The following is a 22,710-nucleotide window of genomic DNA, read 5'->3' on the forward strand; positions in this document are numbered from 1 at the left end:
AAAGGGGGGAGTATCTAATTGCCAACTAGTGTAAACCCTTAAAAACATGAATTAACAAAATTTACCCATCCTCTAAGATAGGATGAAAGTTAGGTCTCAATTGGGTGGCAAACCGAAGACATCCCCTAAATGGAGCAGAATGAAGAAATTTGATTCATGCACCAAAACGAATAAGCTAAGGCACACTCTGAGTTGAATAGAGCTGATGTTATGTTTGGGAGAATCGGTGCCTTATATTTGGGATTGGAGGAAGTTTAGTTCAAAATTTGTACTAAATTTTCTTCAATCCCAAATCCAAGGCACTGATTCGGTGCTGCCAAACACAGCATAAGTTTTTTTATACACCTTATTTGTAATCAAGTCCAGCTATGGAGGAAGGGAGAGGATGGTGGTCTACAATAAAATTTTCAAGAGAGAGCATGGTGGTCTTCAATGCAAGTGTAGACCCCACCAGGGACCAGGGTGAGTGAAACTTGACAATGAAATTAAAAGTTATTAAGTAAGCTGATGTATTTAATACTCTAATTAACATAAAAGAACAGCTAACCTAGACCTCCATATCCAAAATCAACAAAATCATCACATTAACATCCTGAATTACCATTTGAATTCTACACAACACATTACTAATACATACATACTGAAAGATTCAGCTCTAACTAGTGCAAAAGATATCCATCTCAAAATTAACCATATTTGAGATCATCACCACTTAGTAGTTGCAATCAACATTTCAACTTTAGTAGAAAAAAGATTCACCACATATGTACAAAACATGCTTCAATAAAGAGTAAAGTAAATGAAAGGCATCAACTAAAGTAGTTCTGACAGAAAGAAAAGAAAAAACATTCTATATGCTATTGCAATTATATCATAAACCACATTTCAATATGATAATCTCACAGAATGATCAAAAGACCTGCAATACCGGCCTCTTACCGAGCCGCTTGATCTCTCTATCCATCTGACCAGTAAGCATCAATCCAAACATCTTGTAATCACACAAAAGGGACCAAAACGGATGGCCAAACGTCGCCGGAACATTCCCTTCAACAAAGAAATGACTGTACCAGGCTAAGCCATACCCAAACAGAGGCACAAAGAACACAAACCACCAATTGAAGCACACAGAGTACATCAACAAGAGAATACTAGTGAGTGTGCCCACAAAATGCCAACGCCGTGTGGCTGGTTTCGAGTGTTGGTTCACATAGAAAGGCCAGAACTCTTCCATGCTTCGGAAATTCATATTCTTCAAATTGAAACCAGATCAAACCCTAACGGAATACACCCAAATCAAAACTTTGATTGTTTGATGTTCATGAAAAAGCCTATATGGGTATGGTTGACTCTCTTGGGAAAAAAAAAAAGTGTTTGAAGCCAATCTGGTTTTTGGGTATGCTAAGATGGAATCAGACCCCGAAATTTATAAGCCAAATTAGGTTTCAGATATGATTGAAACACTAGCTGGAACAAAACCCAGTAAAAGTTGTGTGGTTGACCAGAAATTTTGGGATACTTGATCTCTTCACCCACCACTCTCTTGTGTGTGCTTGGATTCTATGTGTGCTTGAGGAATTGGACAATCAATTTGAAGGTGAGGTTTGAAAGGTGAATGGTTGGCCTCTCTCTATCTCCCAGTGAAAAAACCAAAGTGGATTTGGGCGTCTCATACCAAACAAGGTCATTGATTTTTCAGTTTTGGATGGGTGATGGAAAGAAAACAAATATCCAAGACCAAATATGACTTGGACCCTCTTTTGTCTTATTAGCTTATACCAAATGTCACCACATAAATTTTTTTTCCCCTACAATATTAGTATATGTAACATACTTTGGTCTGTTTGGTACCCCTTGGCTCCTTCAAGATATAGAGGCTGATTTTTCTTTTTCTTCTGTGCGTTCTGCCCTCTGGGTAGCTTTGTTTTCCTTGTTTTCGATAATATATATATATATATATTATAAAAACTTTTTAAATTAAAGGTGGTATACGAGTCCATTATACAGTGTACTGACCCCAAAAATTCTGATGGTCTGTCCTTCAGAAACAAGGGCCAAGGGAAAATCTGAGAGAACATTTACCAAAACTATTGACTAAGCAACACTTCACCCAACTTGGGTGTCACAGATTTATCTAATTTCCCATTTTCCTCATTAGAATCTGGATTCTGGAAACAAGCTTGACCATGATACACACAATTATCATATTGTTATAAACATAAAACAATATCCAAGAAGCAATGAATATACATTAACAATAAATGCCATTACTTCATAGACTTGATCGACACATTAAAATCAACAAAAATCTTGTACAATAGGCTAATGGCACAAAAGCATCTTACAAAAGGACATTTCAACTGTCAAGTCATCTTGATAACCTTAGAAACAACAACAAAATTGGAGGGTGATAGAACATATATGTAACTCATACAATTGAATCTTCCACAAATGCAATTAGTATAAGAATTATAAAATTGTATATGAATAGAATTTTATATTTGTTTTTTAGATCGAGTGTTGATATGCTCTCCAATTCAGAGGAGATCGAACAAGACAAAAAGGGTGTGTGGGTATGTCAAGTCGATGTCAATGCTACTAAGAACAAATTTCCCCTTTCAATCCAATCTAATATATGTTAAATGTTCATACAAGGAAATAATAATGGCACAAGATGAGAGTTTATTCCTTTCCTATGTCTTCTGATTCACAAGAAAAAACATACTGTACATAATTTAGACCACTTCGATCTAAATCGTGCATGCCAAAGACCATTACTTGCTATCTACTCAGAGTGCTGAAGAATAATTACTTTTGAACTCTTCAATCATGCATACAGAAAAATAGAATAAAAAATTATGAATTGTTCTGCCTAGAAGACTTGCTCTCCGGTGGCATAAAGGTTCCAAAAGATGGTTGTAACAAAATAGAGAGCGGCGGTGAGAGTTAGGAATGCTTGAAAAGATCCCATCCATTGTACAAAGTAACCTGTTCCAATAGTACTGATTATGGCTGCCAGTGTCCCAGCTGAATTTGAAATCCCTGTTTGATAAGTTTTGCAAAATGGAAAATTGTCAGAACCAGAAAAGAGGAGAAGAAATAGAAAAGATGAACATGCGAGGTGAATCAAGAACCTACCGTGGATGAATCCTGCATACTGAGGAGCAATATCCTGATCAAACAACAATAAAAACTAGTCATTTCAGATACGGGTAACAGAAATATATGCCATTGTAGAACTACCATGTAAAAAGTTCTTCAGAAAAGCATCGGCTGCTATGCTTTTTCAGATTAAAGTTCTTCTATGGTGAAATGATGAATCTTACTTGCATGTTGAGCAGAAAGCCAGCTTGGCTGAAAGAGCTCAAGCTTAAAGCTGCTGTGATGAATATGGATGCAACCACCGGTGTCTTGGCATAGTTCAAGCAGAGCAATGACACACCAGGCCCAATGAAACCAATAGACTGTCATGTTCAGAGTGCTATGTCAGTTTTGGTAATGACTTCCACAAACGATGCTTTTAAGAAACGTCTCTTGATGGTTAAATTTTGGAAAATAGTTGGATACCCATGAATGAGGAATTAATTTCCATTAGGTAGTATTCAGGAGTTGCCATTCAATTAAAAAAAAATGAAATGGGACAATTAAGCAAACGAATATTTAAAAAAAAAAATGACAGAAAACTTACAAGGTCTTAATTGTGTTGTATAATGTATTGATGAAAATTGACAAAATTTAGTCTTTCTAGGGAATTTTAATGGTGATTTGTTCCGCTTTCCTTGCTTTTTGTGCTATTTTATTTCATTACATCAGCCTCACTACCTAATATATATAGGCAATCAAACACCAAAATCAAATATACTGAGGTTTTGTTTCACAACCAAGTTCTGAGCATCAGAGTTTTAACATGCCAAAAAACAGAAACCTGGTTCTTTCCAGATAAAATTTAGTTACCTGCATGATTTTCCTGACTAATGTTAGTGAGTACCCCATTTTAATGAGGAAATCTGATGTTGCGCCAGCAATGTAGCCTGAAATCGCCATCAATCCCCAAGGGATGGCACTAAACCAAGCTGCTTGCTTCAAGTTCATACCAAATACCTATTAGCACAACAGGAAAAAAAAAAAGAAAAAAAAAGAAAAATCATTTAGTACTTGTAATAATAGTCATGTATCAACATGCAGAGTCTTCAGTGGGAACCATTCTAACACGTTCAGGGTGGTTCTATCATCTAGTTTATTTGAAATAAACTAGTCAAATTTAATGGTATCATGAATTGTAAAATTAGTCCTTATTCTCACTCGTGCACATGATAAGTAGCATAGTGTTTGATGGCTATGCAATTTTGCCAAAAAGTACAGAAAGAAAGATCAAAAAAAGAAAGGGACAGGGTTGAGGAAATTGTTACTCACTGTTTTAAAATAAACCGGCATCCATGAGAGAAGAACAAAGTATCCCTGCAATTTAAGAACATTCTTAATGCAAACTTTAAAACGTTAATTGGTAGCATTAGTATTTTATTTCATTTCAGACGAAGAAAACTTACCCAATTGTTAGTAATATTAGCAAAGATAATTGCCCAAGTGGGAAATTTTGATAATATGAGGCGTAGCGGAGGAAGTGTGCCTTTATTTACAGGAGATTGAGATTTCCCTTTTTGGATTAATTGCAACTCTGATTTGCTAATAAATTGGCTTTCTCGTGGATCATTTGTGACCCTACATGTCCATATTGTGAGCCAGAGCAGTCCAAGAGATGAGAAAAGAATGAAAGGACCAGAAATTCCAATAGATGACATTACTATTGGAGTTAGTATTAAGCCCACAACATTCCCAAGATGAAATCCAGCCATAGATATTCCAACTGCTGTAGCTCTTTCATTGCTTGGAAACCACCTAGAAAAAAAGTAGATACATTAAGACTAGCTCTAGTTATGGTACATTTTAATATAAAGCTCAAGTTGTTTTATATCGACATGGATCTATATCCTGATAGTTCAAAATTCAACGCAATATTTACGAAGCCAATGCATTGGGAATTGTCATTGTGTGCAACTAGAGCTTGTTCGGATCCAAGCAAATCCTGCAACACTGAGAGAGTGGCAACCAATGCATGTTTGGCTCATTTAGTTTGGCTTAGAGTTACAATTGCATGTTTATGATTATCCAATAACGAAACAAGTGTTACCTTGATAAAATGGTGCTCATGGAAGGTAGAGCTACACCTTCAGCGAGTCCAAAGAAGGCACGAGCAGCCAAGAGGCTGCTTGTGGAGTGGTTTGCAGCCAACGGTGTGAGGAGAGTGGCGAAAGACCACAAAGCCACACCCCATGCAATCACTTTACTTCCACCATATCTGTCCACCAAGGCTCCCCCAATAACTGATGAAAATATGTACCCCCAGAGAAACGAGGACTATGCATGTAACAGTAACATGTATTTGTTAGTCCATCAACTAACCAATATGATGAAGAATATTGTTTATACACATACAAATAAGAAATATCAGTTAAGGTTACTGAGCACTCACAAGTCCATTATACCTATACAGTCATTCTAGTTGCAAATTTGCAATGGAGACCATGGTAAAACCAAGATGAGGGCTTATCAACCTCCATAACCACAAGATAATGTCAAAACTCGGTCAACCTCGTTAAATTTTAAGAAAACATGCATCACTAGTACCTTATCCTATCAGGGGCATATTCCCAACCCATTTATTGGCTAGAGAGGCACCACTCGAGTAAAGTCAAAAACCTTCATTGTGGAACCTAATTTCTTATACTCCATTTTAGGCAAAGCATTATTCACATGTCAATTCCATGAGTCAAAATATGTATTGCCTTAAACTTAATTCTGTCAAAGTCATGTCACATAACAACATAAATATGTTAACAATATAAAATATTGGATTGGGTTAGGGTTTGATTCTTCAAGCCTAATTCATATAAACATGAAAAAATAATGTCTCTGTAAGTTGTATCTACCATCATCTTTTGTTTATCAAGGACAGATATTTCCAGACATTAGCGGGTAATAAATTATTTTCAGATCATACACGGAGAACCAAGACCAAGAGATATTTTTATGAATGAAAACTATTTTTACATGGTAGGGACCAACTATAATGTAGAGGGTAAGGGTTTATATATATATAAACTTACTTATATTACTTTTTAAGGATCAAGAATACTAGAATAGTTGCAACTCAGGTAAAATGGGCCAGCCAGGATGGTTGGTAAGTGTTCCTTTCGCTGCTTCGTGAGTGCAGGGTACCACCAAGAATAAAGGACTTCCAACCCAATGACCTCACTGTGATCGTCACATTTGTAAATGAAATTTAGCACTCATCGAACCATCTGCCACGTGATGTTCATTTCTGTCATTTCATTGGCAACTTGAACACTCAACCTTCTAAAAGGGAGAGTTTATGCAATTTAATACAGAGCTATAACACTTGTTCAATTTTATTTTATTTATTTTTATTTTTATTATTATTATTTTTTTAATCTAGAACACCAAATCTCAAATGGTCCAATAATTTCCAAAAAATATGCCAAATAATAACAATAATAATAATTTCTCAACCGACAAATGATTTCCAATCAGATACCACTTGAATGATTTCCAATCAGATACCACTTGGTGGACCCGAAGTGTTAGGGTTTTTCTCTTCTGTAAACTGTAAGATCAGGTGGCGGCAAACCAACCCCCTCGCTTCTCAACAACCACAGAAACATTTTCTGAATAAGTCTCTGTTTTTTCCGAGTGAAAGACACAACTTGAATAAAAAACATAGAATACAACTCAACTTTCCAGGAAACACAGAGAGAGAGAGAGAGAAAATCTTGCAGAAATATAAACCCAAAAACAAAATTGATAGATTGAGAGAGAGTGTTGCTCTAATATGAAAGAGAAAGAGGTTGAGTTTTGAGTTACCTGAACAATGCCCAAGAAAGAGCTGCTCCAACCATTTTTGGCAGCTAGAGGAACGATGGCCACGGACATGACAACTCTATCTGCATTGCACAGACACATGACACAAGCCATTAACGCCACCACTTTGAACCTCTCTGACACCACAAATTTACTACTCTCTTTTCCTCTCCCTCCCACCAGCAATCCCCTCTCTATCCCCTCCGCCGTACATCTTACCACCCACCTTCTCTCTCTGTTCTTATTCACACGGTACTCTGTTCTTCTGTTCCTCTCACCGCCCAATGATAAATTCGCCCATTTTGTATGGACTTTTGATTGAAACCCCAAATGGGTTTTTCTAAAATTAAGCAAATTCAAATGGGTATTGAAAGATTTTGCACCGGAAGAATGTATGATAGATTTAGTACTGGAAGAAGCGGCCGCCATGAGTGAGAAACTTTCAGTGAGAGATAGAGAGAGAGAACGAGTGAGAACGAGTTATTGAATATAATGTATATAATGCTAAAAAAAGGAGCTCTTTGGATGAACCATTTGTTTATTCCATATTAAAGTGGTTGCTGGTGAGGAGGAGTGGACTATGGAGAAATTGAAAGACACAGAGAAATTTGTTTTGGGTTGGTGAGAATACAGGGCCTCGAGAATTGGTCTCCTTCAAATAAGACTCTGGAAGGACATTTTCGTCACACACAATATATACACGGATACGTAACATTGTTGGCTACCATTAGTACTGTGAGTCCGACTTGGCACCAACGTGTCTTGCTACCCTGAGTCGTCACCAACCACAACCCAAAAGGTGTACTAACTACTACGTACCAAGTGCCAACTACCACCATTTTAGGGGTTGTCACCGGTAACCGGAGATATCTGGTGAAGGCTCAACGGTACAGTGCTTTTTTGATCAGTGGAAAGATACTTTTTTGGCCGTTGATCATGGAAATATCTTCAGATCTACGGTTCGCCTGGTTAGGTGGGTTATTTCAAAGTTCAACCCAGGAAAAAGTCTATGTACGTATGCGGCGAATCAGACGAATTTAGATATGCGTCCAATTTTGGGAAAAAACAATCACTTGTCTTGTCTTATATATATATATATATATATATATATATATACTTTCTTCATTATTATTATTATTATTTTTTTTCACTTCATTATTTACTTTCTTTTTTCTTTTTCTTTTTTTCACTTGTCTTATATATATATATATATATTTTTTTATATATAAGGCAAGTGAACAAAATATATATATATATATATATATATATATATATATATATATAAAAGACAAGTGAACAAAAAATATATATATAAGACAAGTGAAAAAAAAGAAGAAGAAAGAAAGTAAATAATGAAATATAATCATATATATCCGATCAGGAAAGAAAGAAAAAAAAAGAAGACAATTGTTAAAAATAAAGAAAAAAAATAAAGTTAATATAGCCATATATATTCCACCTTGATGGATATATATATATATATATATATATATATATATATATATATAAGACAAGTGAACAAAAAAGAAGAAGAAAGAAAGTAAATAATGAAATATAATCATATATATCCAATTAGGAAAGAAAGAAAAAAAAAGAAGACAATTGTTAAAAATAAAGAAAAAAAATAAAGTTAATATAGCCATATATATTCCACCTTGATGGATATATATATATATATATATATACTTTCTTCATTATTTACTCTTTTTTTTTTTTTTTTTTTCACTTCATTATTTACTTTCTTTTTTCTTTTTTCTTTTTTTCACTTGTCTTATATATATATTTTTTGTTCACTTGTCTTATATATATATATATATATATATATATATATATATATATATATATATATATATATAAAAGACAAGTGAACAAAAAAAAAGAAAAAAAGAAAGTAAATAATGAAATATAGTCATATATATCCAATCAGGAAAAAAAGAAAAAAAAAAAAAAGAAGACAATTGTTAAAAATAAAGAAAAAAAATAAAGTTAATATAGCCATATATATTCCACCTTGATGGATATATATATATATATATATATATATATATATATATATATATATATATATATATAAGACAAGTGAACAAAAAAAAGAAAGAAAGTAAATAATGAAGTGTGATACCCCTCGGATCCGAGATACGGGTTGATTAGGCGCAGGCTTAAACCCAAGGGAATATCAAACAATTAAAATATTTTCAAACGAATACAGAATAGAAATTTAAGAATTTAAATAAGGACACGAAAAGAAATGTAAAATCCTCCAGATAAAAATTATAATTTAATCCTCCAAAACCTTTAAGTTTACAACTTGGGAATCCAACTAGTGGACCTCTAAACCAAATTCCAACTGAAACTAAGTAACTGAAAGTAAAGATATTCCAAAACTAAATCATGAAGTGAAATCCTACATCATCGGTAGAATGAATGAGAGTCTCTGCTTAGCACAATCAAGCTTGAGACTGGAACTGTCCGATACCTAAAAAGAATAATAAAGGAGTGGGTTAGGCCCACGAGCAAGTTCTAATCTAACTGCAATCCATACAGTGACCTGATACGCAGATACACCGTAGACACCTCACAATATCTATCTAGTCCATACATATAAATATATCCACACTAAGGGATATTCACTGGTCTATAATAGGGGTCTTAACCTGAATGGAAGGCAACATGCAAAAACGCACCCAAAAGTGGGCATAAGTACCTAGACCTAACAGGGTACACTTCAACCTATTATAACCGGCTACGCATCCTGTAATACCCCTAATTTTAAAAAGGATAGTCCTGGTATTTTGGTTAATTATTTAATTGCATTTTTGAGAATTTAAAATGTTTAATTGCTTGTGTTTTTGAATATTTGAAATTATCTGTTTATTTGCTTGATATTTGACTTAATTGTGACTTGTTTGAATTATGGTGTTTTAATTTATTTAATTGATTAGTTAATTGTATTTTTGTATTTTAATTCTTTTACATGCTTAATTGATTTACATTAGGGTTTAGTTAACGTTTTAGAAGTCAAGTCTTGGTAGCCGACGTAGATTTAATTAGGATTTTCTATGGGCCGGCTAGATTCATTGTAGGGTTTGAATTGAATTTAGGTTTTATATAAACTTATAAATATACGTATTAAGTTCTGCCTAGGGTTTTTAGAAAACCCTATTCACGACAGTGGAGGCAGAGAAGGAACATAGGAGGATTACGGTCGTTTGCAGGAGAAATTTACGAAGACGACGTTGGGATTTTTAACCGAAATCTCAAAGGCAAGTTCTAATCCTAACTCTATTCCTTAGGCTCGTGTTCTTTGCATCTCTAATACAATTCCAGGGATATATAAAGGTTTAAAATTAAACTGGGTTTGCATGTCTGAGATAGTTAAACCTGAATGTGTTTATAAGTTGGTTATTGTTTACTTTGAACTCTTTCTTGTGAAATCCATATTTTACTCTATCTTTTAATTGATGTCAATTAAAGAATTAAGGATTTAATCAACGCTGGAACACCTTGGGAAAATATTAAACTTAATCTGGTTCGCATGGGTGATCACTTGAAACAGTATGATAATGAGTGAGTAGTTGTTCCGGTTTAGGTCCTTCTTGCATAAGTTGTAGTCTAATTGATGTTGGTTGATGAATTAAGAGTTTAACTAATTCTGGAACACACTGGACCTAGTATTAGACACGTAGGAGCTTTAAGAATGGAGGGCAGACGATCAGAATGTCAGAAAATAGCAGGCGTAGGAGAAGACGGAGGCTGGGAGGAGTGGAGGCGGCTCCACCCTTCAATGGAGGCGGCTCCATTGAAGTGGAGCCAGCTCCATATGTTATTGGAGGCGGCTCCAATAGGGTGGAGGCGGCTCCACTTATTTTTGGAGCCGGCTCCAATGTGGTTTTTCCATTATTTTTAAGTTTCAGCGAGAGTTTTGCTTGGGTACTTGGATTTTGAAGGTTCCAGTTTAATTCGAAGCCTTAATGGAGGTTTTCATAGGTGTCTAAGAGCAAATTAAATTTCCCAAGAGCCTTGTTAATGCATAATTAATCACCTTGTATTATAGTTTGAACATTATAGAATTCTTGCACAAGTTAGTATACTGTTTAAATGTGAAGGTACAAAATTGTTCAACATGGTTTTAGCAATTTTGTCGAGAATGATTTTATAGATTTAAATCATGTTCCAGTGGTGAAATATAAGCATGTCAGATTACAGAATTATTATATGCTTATAGAGGATAAATTGATTTATACATGTGATAAATGTAATATCAATTCTTGGATAATTATGTAGCGGTATAAACTAAGCACGTTCAAATATATATTTTGATTATGATTAGCACGGATTAAAGGATGTATATACTTATTCTCTGTGCAATAAATTATGAGAGAATCATGCAACGGTGGTATAAGACAAGCATGTTAGTTTACAAAGTTCTATTATGCCTTGTATGGAATTAATTAATGTAAACAGTTATTTAGATTTTGCCAGTTATTATGGAACAATTGATGCCTATATGTAATATATTATTATCAATTGTGGAATTTATGGATTAGTTGGTATTTACATATATACTTGTATTGCCAACTACTGGATGGATGGATTGTATGCACCGGTATGGGACGGTGACATATTAGGGACGGATTAGTTTCAAAATACTACATCCTACCTACATGGAATAAGGGAATGGATTTCAAAATAAATCCTACTTATGCTCAAGTCAAAGAAGCTGCACAAGCTGAATGACTAACTGGATTACTTGTTATTTAAGTTAAGTCAAAGAAGCTGCACAAGCTGAATGACTAACTGGATTCTTGATGGATAATTAGGATCGGACTTTAAATATATTTTTATGGTACCGCGATATGAGCTTGAGTCTCAGAGTCGTCGGTTAGGGAGCGTATATGCAGTAGGATGCGTAACTGGATATGGGAGGTTGAGGTGTACCCTGTTAGGTCTAGGTACTCATGCCCACCTATGGGTGCGTTTTCGCATGTTACCTTCTATTCAGGTTGAGACCCTCTCCATAGTCCAGTGAGAGTCCTGTAGTGTGATTATACATATGTATGGACTATTAGCTATTGTTGAGTTGGTTAGAATGTATATGCGTATCGAGTCTCTGCTTGGATAGTAGTAGGATAGAACTTGTTTGTGGGCCTGACCCACTTCTATTTTTCAGGTGTTTAACCGTTCCAGTCGTAGGCTTGATCGTGCTGAGCAGAGATTATCACTCACTCTTTCGACGACGTAGGATTTCTCTCCATGGTTTACTATGGATGTGCTTTTAGTAGTTTTCTTTTCAGTTTGGATTTTTAATAGGGGTCCACTAGAGATGGATTCCCGAGTTGTATTCATGGAGGTTTTACTTTTTATCAGTTGAGGATTTTATATTAGTATTCGTTTCAGCTTTATTATTTTACCTTCTAAACTATTTTGTAATCTGTGTTCGTTTTAAAATATTAATTGTTTGATATTCCCTCGAGTTTGGGCATGGGCCTGATCAACCCGTGTCTCGGATCCGAGGGGTATCACACATCCACTGCATATACGCACCCTAACCAATGAGTCTGAGATTTAAGCTCATCTCGTGGTACCATAAACATATATATAAAGTCCGTTCAAAACCAGGGTATGTAATTCAATTATTTATCGAACTGACATACAATAACAAATTAGTTAGTCGCTCAACTTATCCAGTTGATATGACTTAACCATCATCTATTAATCCAGGAAGCCACTCAACTTAGTTGCAGTTGATTTGACTTAAACACAATTAGGATTTAATATTTATAAATCCATTCTTTTAATCCGTTATGTTAGTGAAGATACAAGATTTTGTTTCTTCTCTCTCTCTCTCTCTCCAACATTCTCCCCTCATTTTTCACCTGTAATGGTCTATTTATAGGCCATCATCCTTGTTGCTGTTAACCAATTACATTGGGCATATATTTGAAAGCTCTCTCCCTTCTGGGCTTGGTCTTCTAATGGGCTTAACCTTCCTCGGTGGATCCCTCAGGTTCGGCCCATTCCAGGGTGCTTTGGCATGGATCTTACTTCAATCATTCGACCCGATCTCGTTCTCGCGAACCATATCCGGCCCATGCCACTTGCCGCATCCTCAACTGCCCCTATAATTACCCCTTATTGATTAGGGGGTAATTATTAGAGGCTGCTAATGATGACCTGATGGCTCGAGGAGATCGTGTGGGAGAATGGACGGTTAGATCTAGGGGTAGGCGTTTCGAGATTCAAAAAGACAACCTATCGCTTTCCTGACTCCTCTGCCCTTGGGCTCTCCTTGTCTTTATAAGCTCCATCGATTCTCCATCGATCCTCTTTACCGTCTCCATCTCACCTTTTGCTGTTTGAATCCTCTCCGGCGATCTCTTGCGAAAGATATTCCTTCCAGTGGCTTTGCAATACTTTCTGCCGTTTTCACTCTCTAAGGTTAGTTTCATTTGCATTTTTCTTTTGGAAGACTTTTTTCTCCTCCCCGGGATCCTCATTCACTCCCACCATGACAGTAGATCTAGACGTTCTTCGCATGAAACTTCACCTTCCTGACGATGTAGAAATTAGAAACTGCCCCCGAGAAGTGAATATTAGAACCGGTGCTGGCCTTCTTCCCGGCGAGGTCCTGTTTTCGCTCCTCCATCTCAATCTCTTTAGATTTCCTTTACATCCTTTCTTTTGCTATGTTTTTAACAAGCTAAATCTCTCCCCTTTACAAGTAAACCCCAATTTCCTTAGGATTTTATCCGTTATGCTACTCCTGATTCGTGACAGAGGTCTGGATCTGGACCTCGTAGAACTTCTCCTCTGTTACAAGGTCAGCAAGATCAGAACTGACGAACCGTTTTACCAATTTTTCCCCATTGAGAAGAGGTCCATCTGCACAGATAAAATCAAATCCGAGAAGGGTTGGAGGAAAAACATTATTGGGGTTAGGGGAGCTTGGTTCTCTCTAGTTGCGGAGGATTTCCCTATCCCGAGCACTTTCGGAGAGTGCTCTGTCTCTTTTTACAAGAAATATAAAAACCATAAGAGTGACTGTCCTTGCGAGATTTGCATTCCTCGTTTTTGTACTTTCTTGTGCCATTCCTTAGGCATTCCTTGTGATGACTTGAGCTACAGTGTGTGCAGGGATAGGGATAACTACTTGAAGCGGTACGTTCTGACCAACGTTCCTTCTTGCTTGGACCTTCTCACCTCAGATAATCTCCTCGATATCTCAGTCCTCGGCAAGACAATGAGCCAACTCCAGATCCCTTCCTTCGACAGGAAGAAAACTGCCCCCAGGCCTGCCATCACCCCTGTATCAAATTCCTCACCGGCTTCAGCATCTTCCTCCACTACCCTTTCTGATACCACTCCTTCCACCGATCCATCCGTGACGGCTGCTGACCCGGTCGCTAACACGGCGACTGCCAGTCCGAACGTTACCCCCTCTGTCAACAATCCTCCTGGTTCTACCACTGCTTCCGCACGGGAAAAGACCAGAGGAAAAAAGCATCAACCTGACAGTGCCCTCAGCATAGATGACGTTCCCTTGTCTCAGAGGGTTAGGCCCTCTGGGCCGAATGTGGTATCCCTGGCGAGACCTCCTCAAGCTAGGCCCCCCGCCCCTTCTGGGCATGCCTCCGCTTCAAGAACGACGCCATAGAGCCCTCGCTTCATTCGAACAGACGGATCGTCTGTGAAACCGACCGAGACCATGTTCAAAGATGGTCAGACCGCAATGGCTTACTACAGGAGTATGTGGACTCCCAAGGACATTGAGGTAGCCAAAGGTCTGTCTTAGAGGGAGTTGTTCAGCCGATTTCCTTTGTCCGCCATGGAGGTAACTTATACCCCTTATTCAATAAATCTTCACATACTCTTGACACTTATTTTCTTCTAACCATCTGCTCGGCTTAACCAGTTGTCCTGCATATCTCTACAGACCTTGTATGGGATAATGGCTATGCAGAAACAAGTTGAGCATGTGAATGCCAAGGTCCGCGCGCTTTCTGACAGCCTTAATGCAGCGAACAAGGAGAACGACGATTTAGCTGCTCAGAAGACCGGGTTGATGGTTCAGCTTGGAAAAATTGAAAAAGAGAGGGATTCGCTGAGGAAGGAGACTGACTCTCTTCAGGATGAGAGGAATGCCCTGCAGCTTGAAAAGAGCATTTGGCAGACCGAGCGGGAATCCCTTAAGGCCGAGAAGGAGGAACTGCTACGCCTTCTGAGTGATGAGCAATCCGCTCGGATGGCCTTTGAGAAAAGGGCCTTGGACGAGTGCAACGCTTTACTTGATACCATCAGCAGGGTAAATGGTGGTATGCTAGCTCTGCATGCTCGGTTCTCTAGAGTTGGAGCCCTCAGATATGCTCAGGGGTTCCGAGAGGGTTACGCCGATCGTGTCTCGGATGAGGGTCAGACTGGCTCTACCCCTGATGATGTTGATAAAGACCTGGATATTGACCCTCCTGGCGTTTATACCGATCCAGACTCCACCGCTGCCGAGGGCATATTCGACGAATGTCAGGAGATTGCGTCTTCTCGGATCACTCCTACTCTTCCTGCTGCTCTGACTTTGGACATTCTTCCCCTGTCCACTTTGACTCCATCTGCCGTTACTGCTGAAGATAACCCTCAGCAGAATGATTCTTCCAACGCTGTTGAGGGTAGGACTCAACAGAACGATTCTGTCATTCACCTCGACTCTCCACCTCGTGAGGACGACGACACCACCAATAATGAGGAGGTAGCCCAACATTATCAAGAGGCCGACGAGGCAAACGCCTCTTAGTTAGAACTTTTTTTTTTAAAATGTACTGACTTTGGTATATTTGCCATCTTTACACCTCATTTTTTGTAACCCTCTGAACCTTATTAATGAGATGGCCGACTTTTGATCAGACTTTTTATGTAAACTTCCCTTTTTTTTTTTTTTTTTTTTGGGCAAGTGTTTGGCGTTCGGCTCATTGTGCCAACTGTCACTTACTTTGCTCAGGCGCTTGGCGTTCGGCTAGATTGCCACTTGCCACTTGGCCTTTTATCTTTCTTAGCAAGTGTTTGGCGTTCGGCTCATAGTGCCAGCTGCCACTTACTTTGCTTAGGTGCCTGGCGCTCGGCTGGAATGCCTCTTGCCACTTGGCCTTTTATTTTTCTTAGCAAGTGTTTGGCATTCGGCTCATAGTGCCAGCTGTCACTTACTTTGCTTAGGTGTTTGGCGCTCGGCTGGAATGCCTCTTGCCACTTGGCCTTTTATTTTTCTTAGCGAGTGTTTGGCGTTCGGCTCATAGTGCCAGTTGCCACTTTCTTTGCTCAGGCGCCTGGCGTTCAGCTAGAATGCCACTTGCCACTTGGCCTTTTATTTTTCTTGGCAAGTGTTTAGCGTTCGGCTCATAGTGCCAGCTGCCACTTACTTTGCTTAGGATTTCAAAGAGGAGTGCAATCTTTATAAATCTCAGAGAATTATACATTTAACTGTTTTCAATTTAAAATAAACAAAATTCGGTACTGAATCTCAACTTTTTATTGATAATACCTCTTCAGAGAGATAGCATTTCAAGGCTTGTTAACCAGCCTTCCGACCATGGTTTCTAAGGTATATGCGCCTTTTCCTATGGCCTCTGCAATTCTGAATGGGCCTTCCCATGGTGGCATCATCTTTTTGACTATCCCCACCTTCTTTTTCAGAACTAGGTCACCTGGCCTAAAGTTTCTGTGCTTTACTTTCCTGTTATGGCTGTTCGCAAGCGTCTGCTGGTAAGATGCGAGCCTTACCGCTGCTGCGTCTCTTTTTTCTTCCAGCAAATCGAGGTTAAACCTTAGCATACTATCATTATGCTCACGGTTCCATGCCAAGCTTCGAACAGTCGGAACTAAGTGTTCGACTGGTATAACTGCCTCGGTTCCATACGCCATGGTGAATGGGCTTTCTCCGGTCGGTCGTCTAGGGGTCGTTCTGTAGGCCCATAGGACGTTCGGTAGTTCATCTAACCACATTCCTTTCCTTTCCTCCAGTTTCTTCTTGATACAAGTAAAGATTGTTCTGTTTGTAATTTTCGCTTGTCCATTGGCCTGTGGGTGACTTACTGCTGCCAGCTTTTGATTAATTCCATACTCCTCCAACAGCTCTCTTACTTGCTTACTATCAAGGTTGGTATCATTATCCATGACGATTGACCTCGGAACACCAAACCGGCAAATAATATTAGTCCAAATGAATCGTTTCACATGAGTTTGGGTAACACTCGGATATGGCTTTGCTTCCACCTACTTAGTAAAGTAGTCTGTAGCCAGTAACACATACTTGTTCTGAGCTCTGGCAGTTGGTAGAGGGCCAACAACGTCCATCCCCCATTGTGCGAAAGGCCATAATGTGGCCATTACATGCAAGTCTTCAGGCGGTTGGTGAATCAGTAGTCCGAACCTTTGGCACTTATCGCACCTTCTGGACAATTCTTCCGAATCTCGCGACATGTTTGGCCAGAAGTACCCTTGAGCCATTGCTTTGTGTGCTAATGATCTCCCCCCTGAGTGGTTTCCACATACGCCTTCATGAATAGCTCGTAATATTTGCTGAGCCTCTGTGGGGATAACACACTTTAAGTACGGTCCGGAAAAAGATCTTTTGTATAACTGGTCATGCACTACGGCGTACTTTGCAGCATTCGCTTTGATTTTCCTAGCCTCATCTCTTTGTTCAGGCAGAGTACCATCTCGGATATAAGTTATGATCGGATCAATCCAACTTGGCTCATATGGAATAACATTCACTTGCCAAGGATCCGAGCCTGAAGGTTCTTCGAAAATGGATGGCTGGTTTAATATTCCCACTGGAACCACCCTTGCCAATGTTTCTCTAGAACCCGAGGCGCTACATGCTAGCCTGTAGGCATCTTCGTTATACTCCCTCGGAATTTGAATGAATTCAATTTTTTCAAAGTTCTTCGCCTCCCGCATAACAGCAGAACGATATGCTTCCATCGTTTCATCATTGGTTTCATACTCGCCCCTCACCTGCCGAACGACTAACTGTGAGGCACTAAAAACATTCAAATTCCTGACCTTAAGTTCTTTGGCAAGCTTTATTCCTGCCAGCAATGCTTCATACTCTGCCTCATTGTTCGTGGCTGCGAATTCAAGCCGAAGCGCTTGGCTTAAGGCTGTACCTTCTGGCATCTGCAGTTTGATCCCAATGCCTGCACCCATCTGATTTGAGGATCCATCAACGAAGAGTTTCCATAAGCACTTACAAAGATCCTCCTCCACGTCCTCTAGATCACATTTTAGTAAAAAATCTGCCACCGCCTGCCCTTTGACTGTTGTTCTAGGTTCGTATGTGATATCAAATGAGCTTAACTCTATGGCCCACTTCGTCATTCTTTCGGAGAGATCCGATTTGTGCAGGATTATTCTGATAGGGAAAGTGGTTAGAACAATAATAGGATGAGATTCAAAATAATGCCTGAGCTTTCTTTTCGCATGCACTAGTGAGAGTATCACCCGTTCTGCCTTTGAATAACGTCTTTCGGCCTCAGTCATTGTCTTGCTAACATAGAACACTGGATATTGCTTTCCTTCTGCGTAGCAGATCAGAACGCCACTTGTCGCGATGCTGGATACTCCGAGATACAAAAATAGCTTTTTGCCTGATTCTGGGGCTGACAATACCGGAAGGTTCTGCATATATTTTTTCAGAGCAGTTAACGCTAGGCGTTGTTCATCTCCCCAAATCTGCCTGCCGTGGTTACGTATTGTGTCAAAAAATGGTTTGCATCGATCTGACAATTTGGAAATGAAACGGCTCAGTGCAGCAATCCGTCCCGTAAGTGTTTGCACTTCTTTGATTGTCGTTGGCTCGACATTCTTAGTCAGAGCATCTGCTTGGGAAGGGCTTGCCTCAATGCCTCTGAGATTAACCACGTGCCCTAAGAATTGGCCTGAACTTACACCGAACGAGCACTTGGTTGGATTGAGCTTCATTCCATATCGCCGTAACACATCAAACACGTATCGAAAATGCTGCACATGATCAGCTTTCTTCTTACTTTTAACCACCATATCATCAATGTAAGCCTCCACTGTCTTCCCTATTTGTTCCTTAAAAATCCTGCTTATAAGTCTTTGGTAAGTTGCCCCGGCGTTCTTCAGTCCGAACGGCATAACTTTGTAGCAATACGTCCCGCGTTCAGTAACGAAAGAAGTTTTTTCTTCATCAGCGGGGTCCATGGGGATCTGATTATAACCCGAATAAGCATCTAAAAAGGTCAAGCGTTCATATCCAGTAGTTGCATCCACCATCTGATCAATCTTTGGCAGCGGGAAGCTATCATTCGGACAAGCTTTGTTTAAATTGGTAAAATCAATGCATACGCGCCACTTCCCATTTTTCTTTTGCACAACGACCACATTCGATAGCCAGTCGGGGTAGTACACTTCTCTTACAAACCCCGCATCAAGCAGCTTGTCAACTTCCTCGGCAATAATTCGGTTGCACTCGGGGGCAAACCGTCGCTGCTTCTGCTTTACAAGTTTTGCATTGGGGTTAACATTCAAGGAGTGACAGGATACCGAAGGATCGATCACTGGTATGTCTAGGTGACTCCATGCGAATACATCTGCGTTTTGAGACAAAAAATCAACTAATTCCTGCTTTTCCTCCTCAACGAGTCGTTCCCCTACTCTGGTTGTCCGTTCCGGTCGGAACTGATCGATCTACACATCAAGCAGGGGTTCTTCAGTCAAGCCTACTGGTTCCTCCTCTCCATTCTGCTTGGAGGGAGGCTCCTGTAATTGCTATTTCGAACTTACTGAACGAATGGGAGCTTTCCCCTTTCCGGCATGTTTCAGCGTTACAGAGTAACATTCTTTAGCTGCAACTTGGTCTCCATGAATGTTAATCACTTTGATTCCGTCCGGTCCCAGGCATCTCATTACCTGATGCAGAGTGGAAGGAACACCTTGAACTCTGTGGATCCACCCTCTGCCTATCAGAAGATTGTAAGAGGGATGAATTTCAACAACTACAAAGGTTTCCATCAAAACCCTCTCGGCAGCATGTACCGCTACCTCCACCGTGCCGACGGGCCCCACTCGCTTTCCATCAAACCCTAATAGTGGATTCCCGGTGGATTTCAGCTGATTCTGTTTGATCTCGAGCCGATCGAACGTATCTCTTGGCATGATGTTCGCACTACTTCCAGGGTCAATTAGAACTCTGCGCACCAAGCATTTGGCCACTGTCAAACTTACGACCAGTGGGTCCTCATGAGGGATCTGAACACGTAACAAGTCTGTTGCGTCAAACTTTATCTTCATTGATGCGCTCTGCTGGTGCAGAGTGTTTACACTGCCTATCCTTCTCTTCATTCGTGCCTGACGAAGGCGTGTTCGAAGTAGTTCATCTGATTCCTCGGCAGGTTCTGGCCGACCGTGAATTGCATTAATTACTCGAACTGGTTGCGTGTTGTGAGAATTCGACTTCTGATTCTTCTTCACATGCTCCATTGGTCGGTTCTGCTCCCCCGCTGGTCCTTGAATATAACTTGCGAACTCCCCTCTGGCTATCAGCATCTCTACCTGTCTCCTTAGGTTCTTGCATTCGTTAGTCTGGTGGCCAAAATCAGAATGAAATGCACAGTGCTTAGACTGATCCCTCTGTTCGAGAGGTTGTCTGATTAGTAAAGGAGATCGGAACTTATCTTTATTTTCTTGGTATAGTCTCGCTAGGGTAACTTTCAATGGAGTAATCAGCTCTTCCTCTCTGGGCCTCTTCTCGGATTTCCACGAGGAGCGTTGCGGTTGAACCTGTTTTTGCCTAATCTTTGCTTTGGTCTTTTCTTCCGTGGATATAACGGATGTCTTCCGAGCGTTTGCCGCCTCTTCTTCTTCCAAGCGCACAAATCCATCGGCTCTTTCGTTAAGTTCATCCATAGTCCTCGGCGTGTTGACCACCAAGCTTGTGTGGAACGGGGTGCCACGATTCATGGCCAATATGAATGCTTGAACTGCCGTTGAAGGGTGACATTCAATAACCATGCTCTTGGTAAGGTTAAACCTGGTTAGGAAAGCCTGGAGACGCTCTTCAGCGTGTTGTTTCATTGTGAATAAGCTCGAAATATCTTTCGCTGGACGCTTGTTTCCATAGTATTGGCTTATGAACCGATCACACAGGCTTCGGAAATTATCCACTGAACCCCTCGGCAGGTTCTTAAACCAATTCAGAGCTGGTCCGGCCAGACTCGTAGGAAAGCACTTGCACATCAAAGAGTCATTCTCAGTGTTTAGAGCCATTTTCAGCTGGATGTGATACACATGATCGATCGGATCAGTCGTTCCGTCGAACAGAATGAAAACGGGCATGGAAAATTTCCTCGAACTCGGAGCATTCAGAATCTCATCGGTGAACGGTGAATCAACCGTTCGAGCTGCTGAACGGAGTGCTTTATTTTCCCTCTGGAACCCCGCGGCTGCTCTCTGGTCTACTGATCTCCTCTCTGAGCTGTGATAGTCACACGTCGTCATGGAAGACCGATAGGTCGGATCGAATGATCTATCCTCAACGAAGTCTTTGCGCTACGGAGGCATAGCTTTCTGACGAATCACCTCTGTTGCTTCACCTCGGCTGAGCGTTTCTTGATGTGGATCAAAAGTCATTGCTTCGTTTCGCCTGATCTGCTCACGCCGTGGATCCATGTGAGTCGATCCTTCACGATCATCCATACAATGCAGATTTGGCGGCAAACTGTTTCACCGGATTTCCTCGCGGTGAAGATCTACTAGATTGTTTCTAACCTCCTCACCGTGATGTGCTGCATCGGTACGTGCACCTTCTTCTCCTTCCGGGAGTGGTCGTGGAATTACTAGAGCTTCTTGACGCTGCATTTCATTCCTTAGATCTGCATTTTCTCTCCGGAGAGCTTCGATCATGTTCATCAACTCATCAAGTTTCACTTGCTGGAGGTTCTCAACCGTATTAGAGTTGTCACCCCTATCATGATTCCGGATCGAAGCAAAGGCATGAATTACGAACTTCGAAACAGATCTAAGCGTTACCGATGCAAACTCCGCTAGATCTGGGCTTAACTTCACTGAATCGTGATCACTGTTTGTTAGATCTGAACTTTTCTAGCTTCAAACTCGTTGGATCTGACTGCAACTGAGCAAATCACAATTGCGTCATTCTAAAGCAAATGCCTTAGAATCCACAATAAGCAAGAATTCTCTTGGAACAAACTACAATCTCACTGATCTGGATTCAAATTCCAGAAATCACACTGCGTATTCACAAACTCGATTGAACTAATATGGTACTGATCGGGTTCGAATTGATCTTCGTCCTCGATTCCCATAGACGGCGCCAATTGAAGATACAAGATTTCGTTTATTCTCTCTCTCTCTCTCCAACATTCTCCCCTCACTTTCCACCTGTAATGGTCTATTTATAGGCCATCATCCTTGTTGCTGTTAACCAATTACATTGGGCATATATTCGAAAGCTCTCTCCCTTCTGGGCTTGGTCTTCCAATGGGCTTGACCTTCCTCGGTGGATCCCCCAGGTTCGGCCCATTCCAGGGCGTTTTGGCATGGATCTTACTTCAATCATTCGACCCGATCTCGTTCCCGAGAACCATATCCGGCCCATGCCACTTGCCGCATCCTCAGTTAGGTTTAGGCGTTTTGAGCTAAACTGTCCCTAGTATGTCACCGTCCCATACCGGTGCATACAATCCTCCATATCCTTGTAAATTACATCATATATATAACAGTTTAGTAATTTACAATCCA

At 40.0% G+C, this 22,710-nt stretch overlaps 2 protein-coding genes across 2 annotated transcripts; both read right to left on the reverse strand.

Moving 5' to 3' along the window:
• Positions 1-674: 674 nt before the first annotated feature.
• Positions 675-1,727, reverse strand: LOC132313245 (uncharacterized). The gene has a single exon (XM_059811934.1). It carries the CDS (start codon positions 1,247-1,249, stop codon positions 911-913), a length of 339 nt encoding a protein of 112 aa, XP_059667917.1. The 5' UTR covers positions 1,250-1,727; the 3' UTR covers positions 675-910.
• An 882-nt stretch (positions 1,728-2,609) lies between these two features.
• LOC132313244 (probable anion transporter 3, chloroplastic) lies at positions 2,610-7,571 on the reverse strand. Its single transcript, XM_059811932.1, has 8 exons — positions 6,940-7,571; positions 5,189-5,415; positions 4,548-4,896; positions 4,414-4,458; positions 3,955-4,101; positions 3,327-3,464; positions 3,139-3,172; positions 2,610-3,042 (listed from the first exon to the last, which is right to left on the reverse strand). The coding sequence occupies exons 1-8, from the start codon at positions 7,363-7,365 to the stop codon at positions 2,873-2,875; spliced, it is 1,536 nt and encodes a 511-aa protein (XP_059667915.1). The 5' UTR covers positions 7,366-7,571; the 3' UTR covers positions 2,610-2,872.
• Positions 7,572-22,710: the final 15,139 nt, after the last annotated feature.

This window comes from Cornus florida, unplaced genomic scaffold (assembly GCF_030987335.1).
Source record: "Cornus florida cultivar Cherokee Brave unplaced genomic scaffold, ASM3098733v1 CherokeeBrave_3.0.0_Hap2_Chr06, whole genome shotgun sequence".
Classification (NCBI taxonomy): Eukaryota; Viridiplantae; Streptophyta; class Magnoliopsida; order Cornales; family Cornaceae; genus Cornus; species Cornus florida.

Bases quoted from the DNA above. Each gene is read 5' to 3' on its own strand.
- LOC132313245 (XM_059811934.1), bottom strand. From the start codon at position 1,249: ATGAATTTCCGAAGCATGGAAGAGTTCTGGCCTTTCTATGTGAACCAA.
- LOC132313244 (XM_059811932.1), bottom strand. From the start codon at position 7,365: ATGGCGGCCGCTTCTTCCAGTACTAAATCTATCATACATTCTTCCGGT. The intron at 5,416-6,939 runs GTAACTCAAAAC...TTACATGCATAG, and splicing joins CTTTCTTGGGCATTGTTCAG to TCCTCGTTTCTCTGGGGGTA. The intron at 3,173-3,326 runs GTAAGATTCATC...TTGTTTGATCAG, and splicing joins GCTTTCTGCTCAACATGCAA to GATATTGCTCCTCAGTATGC.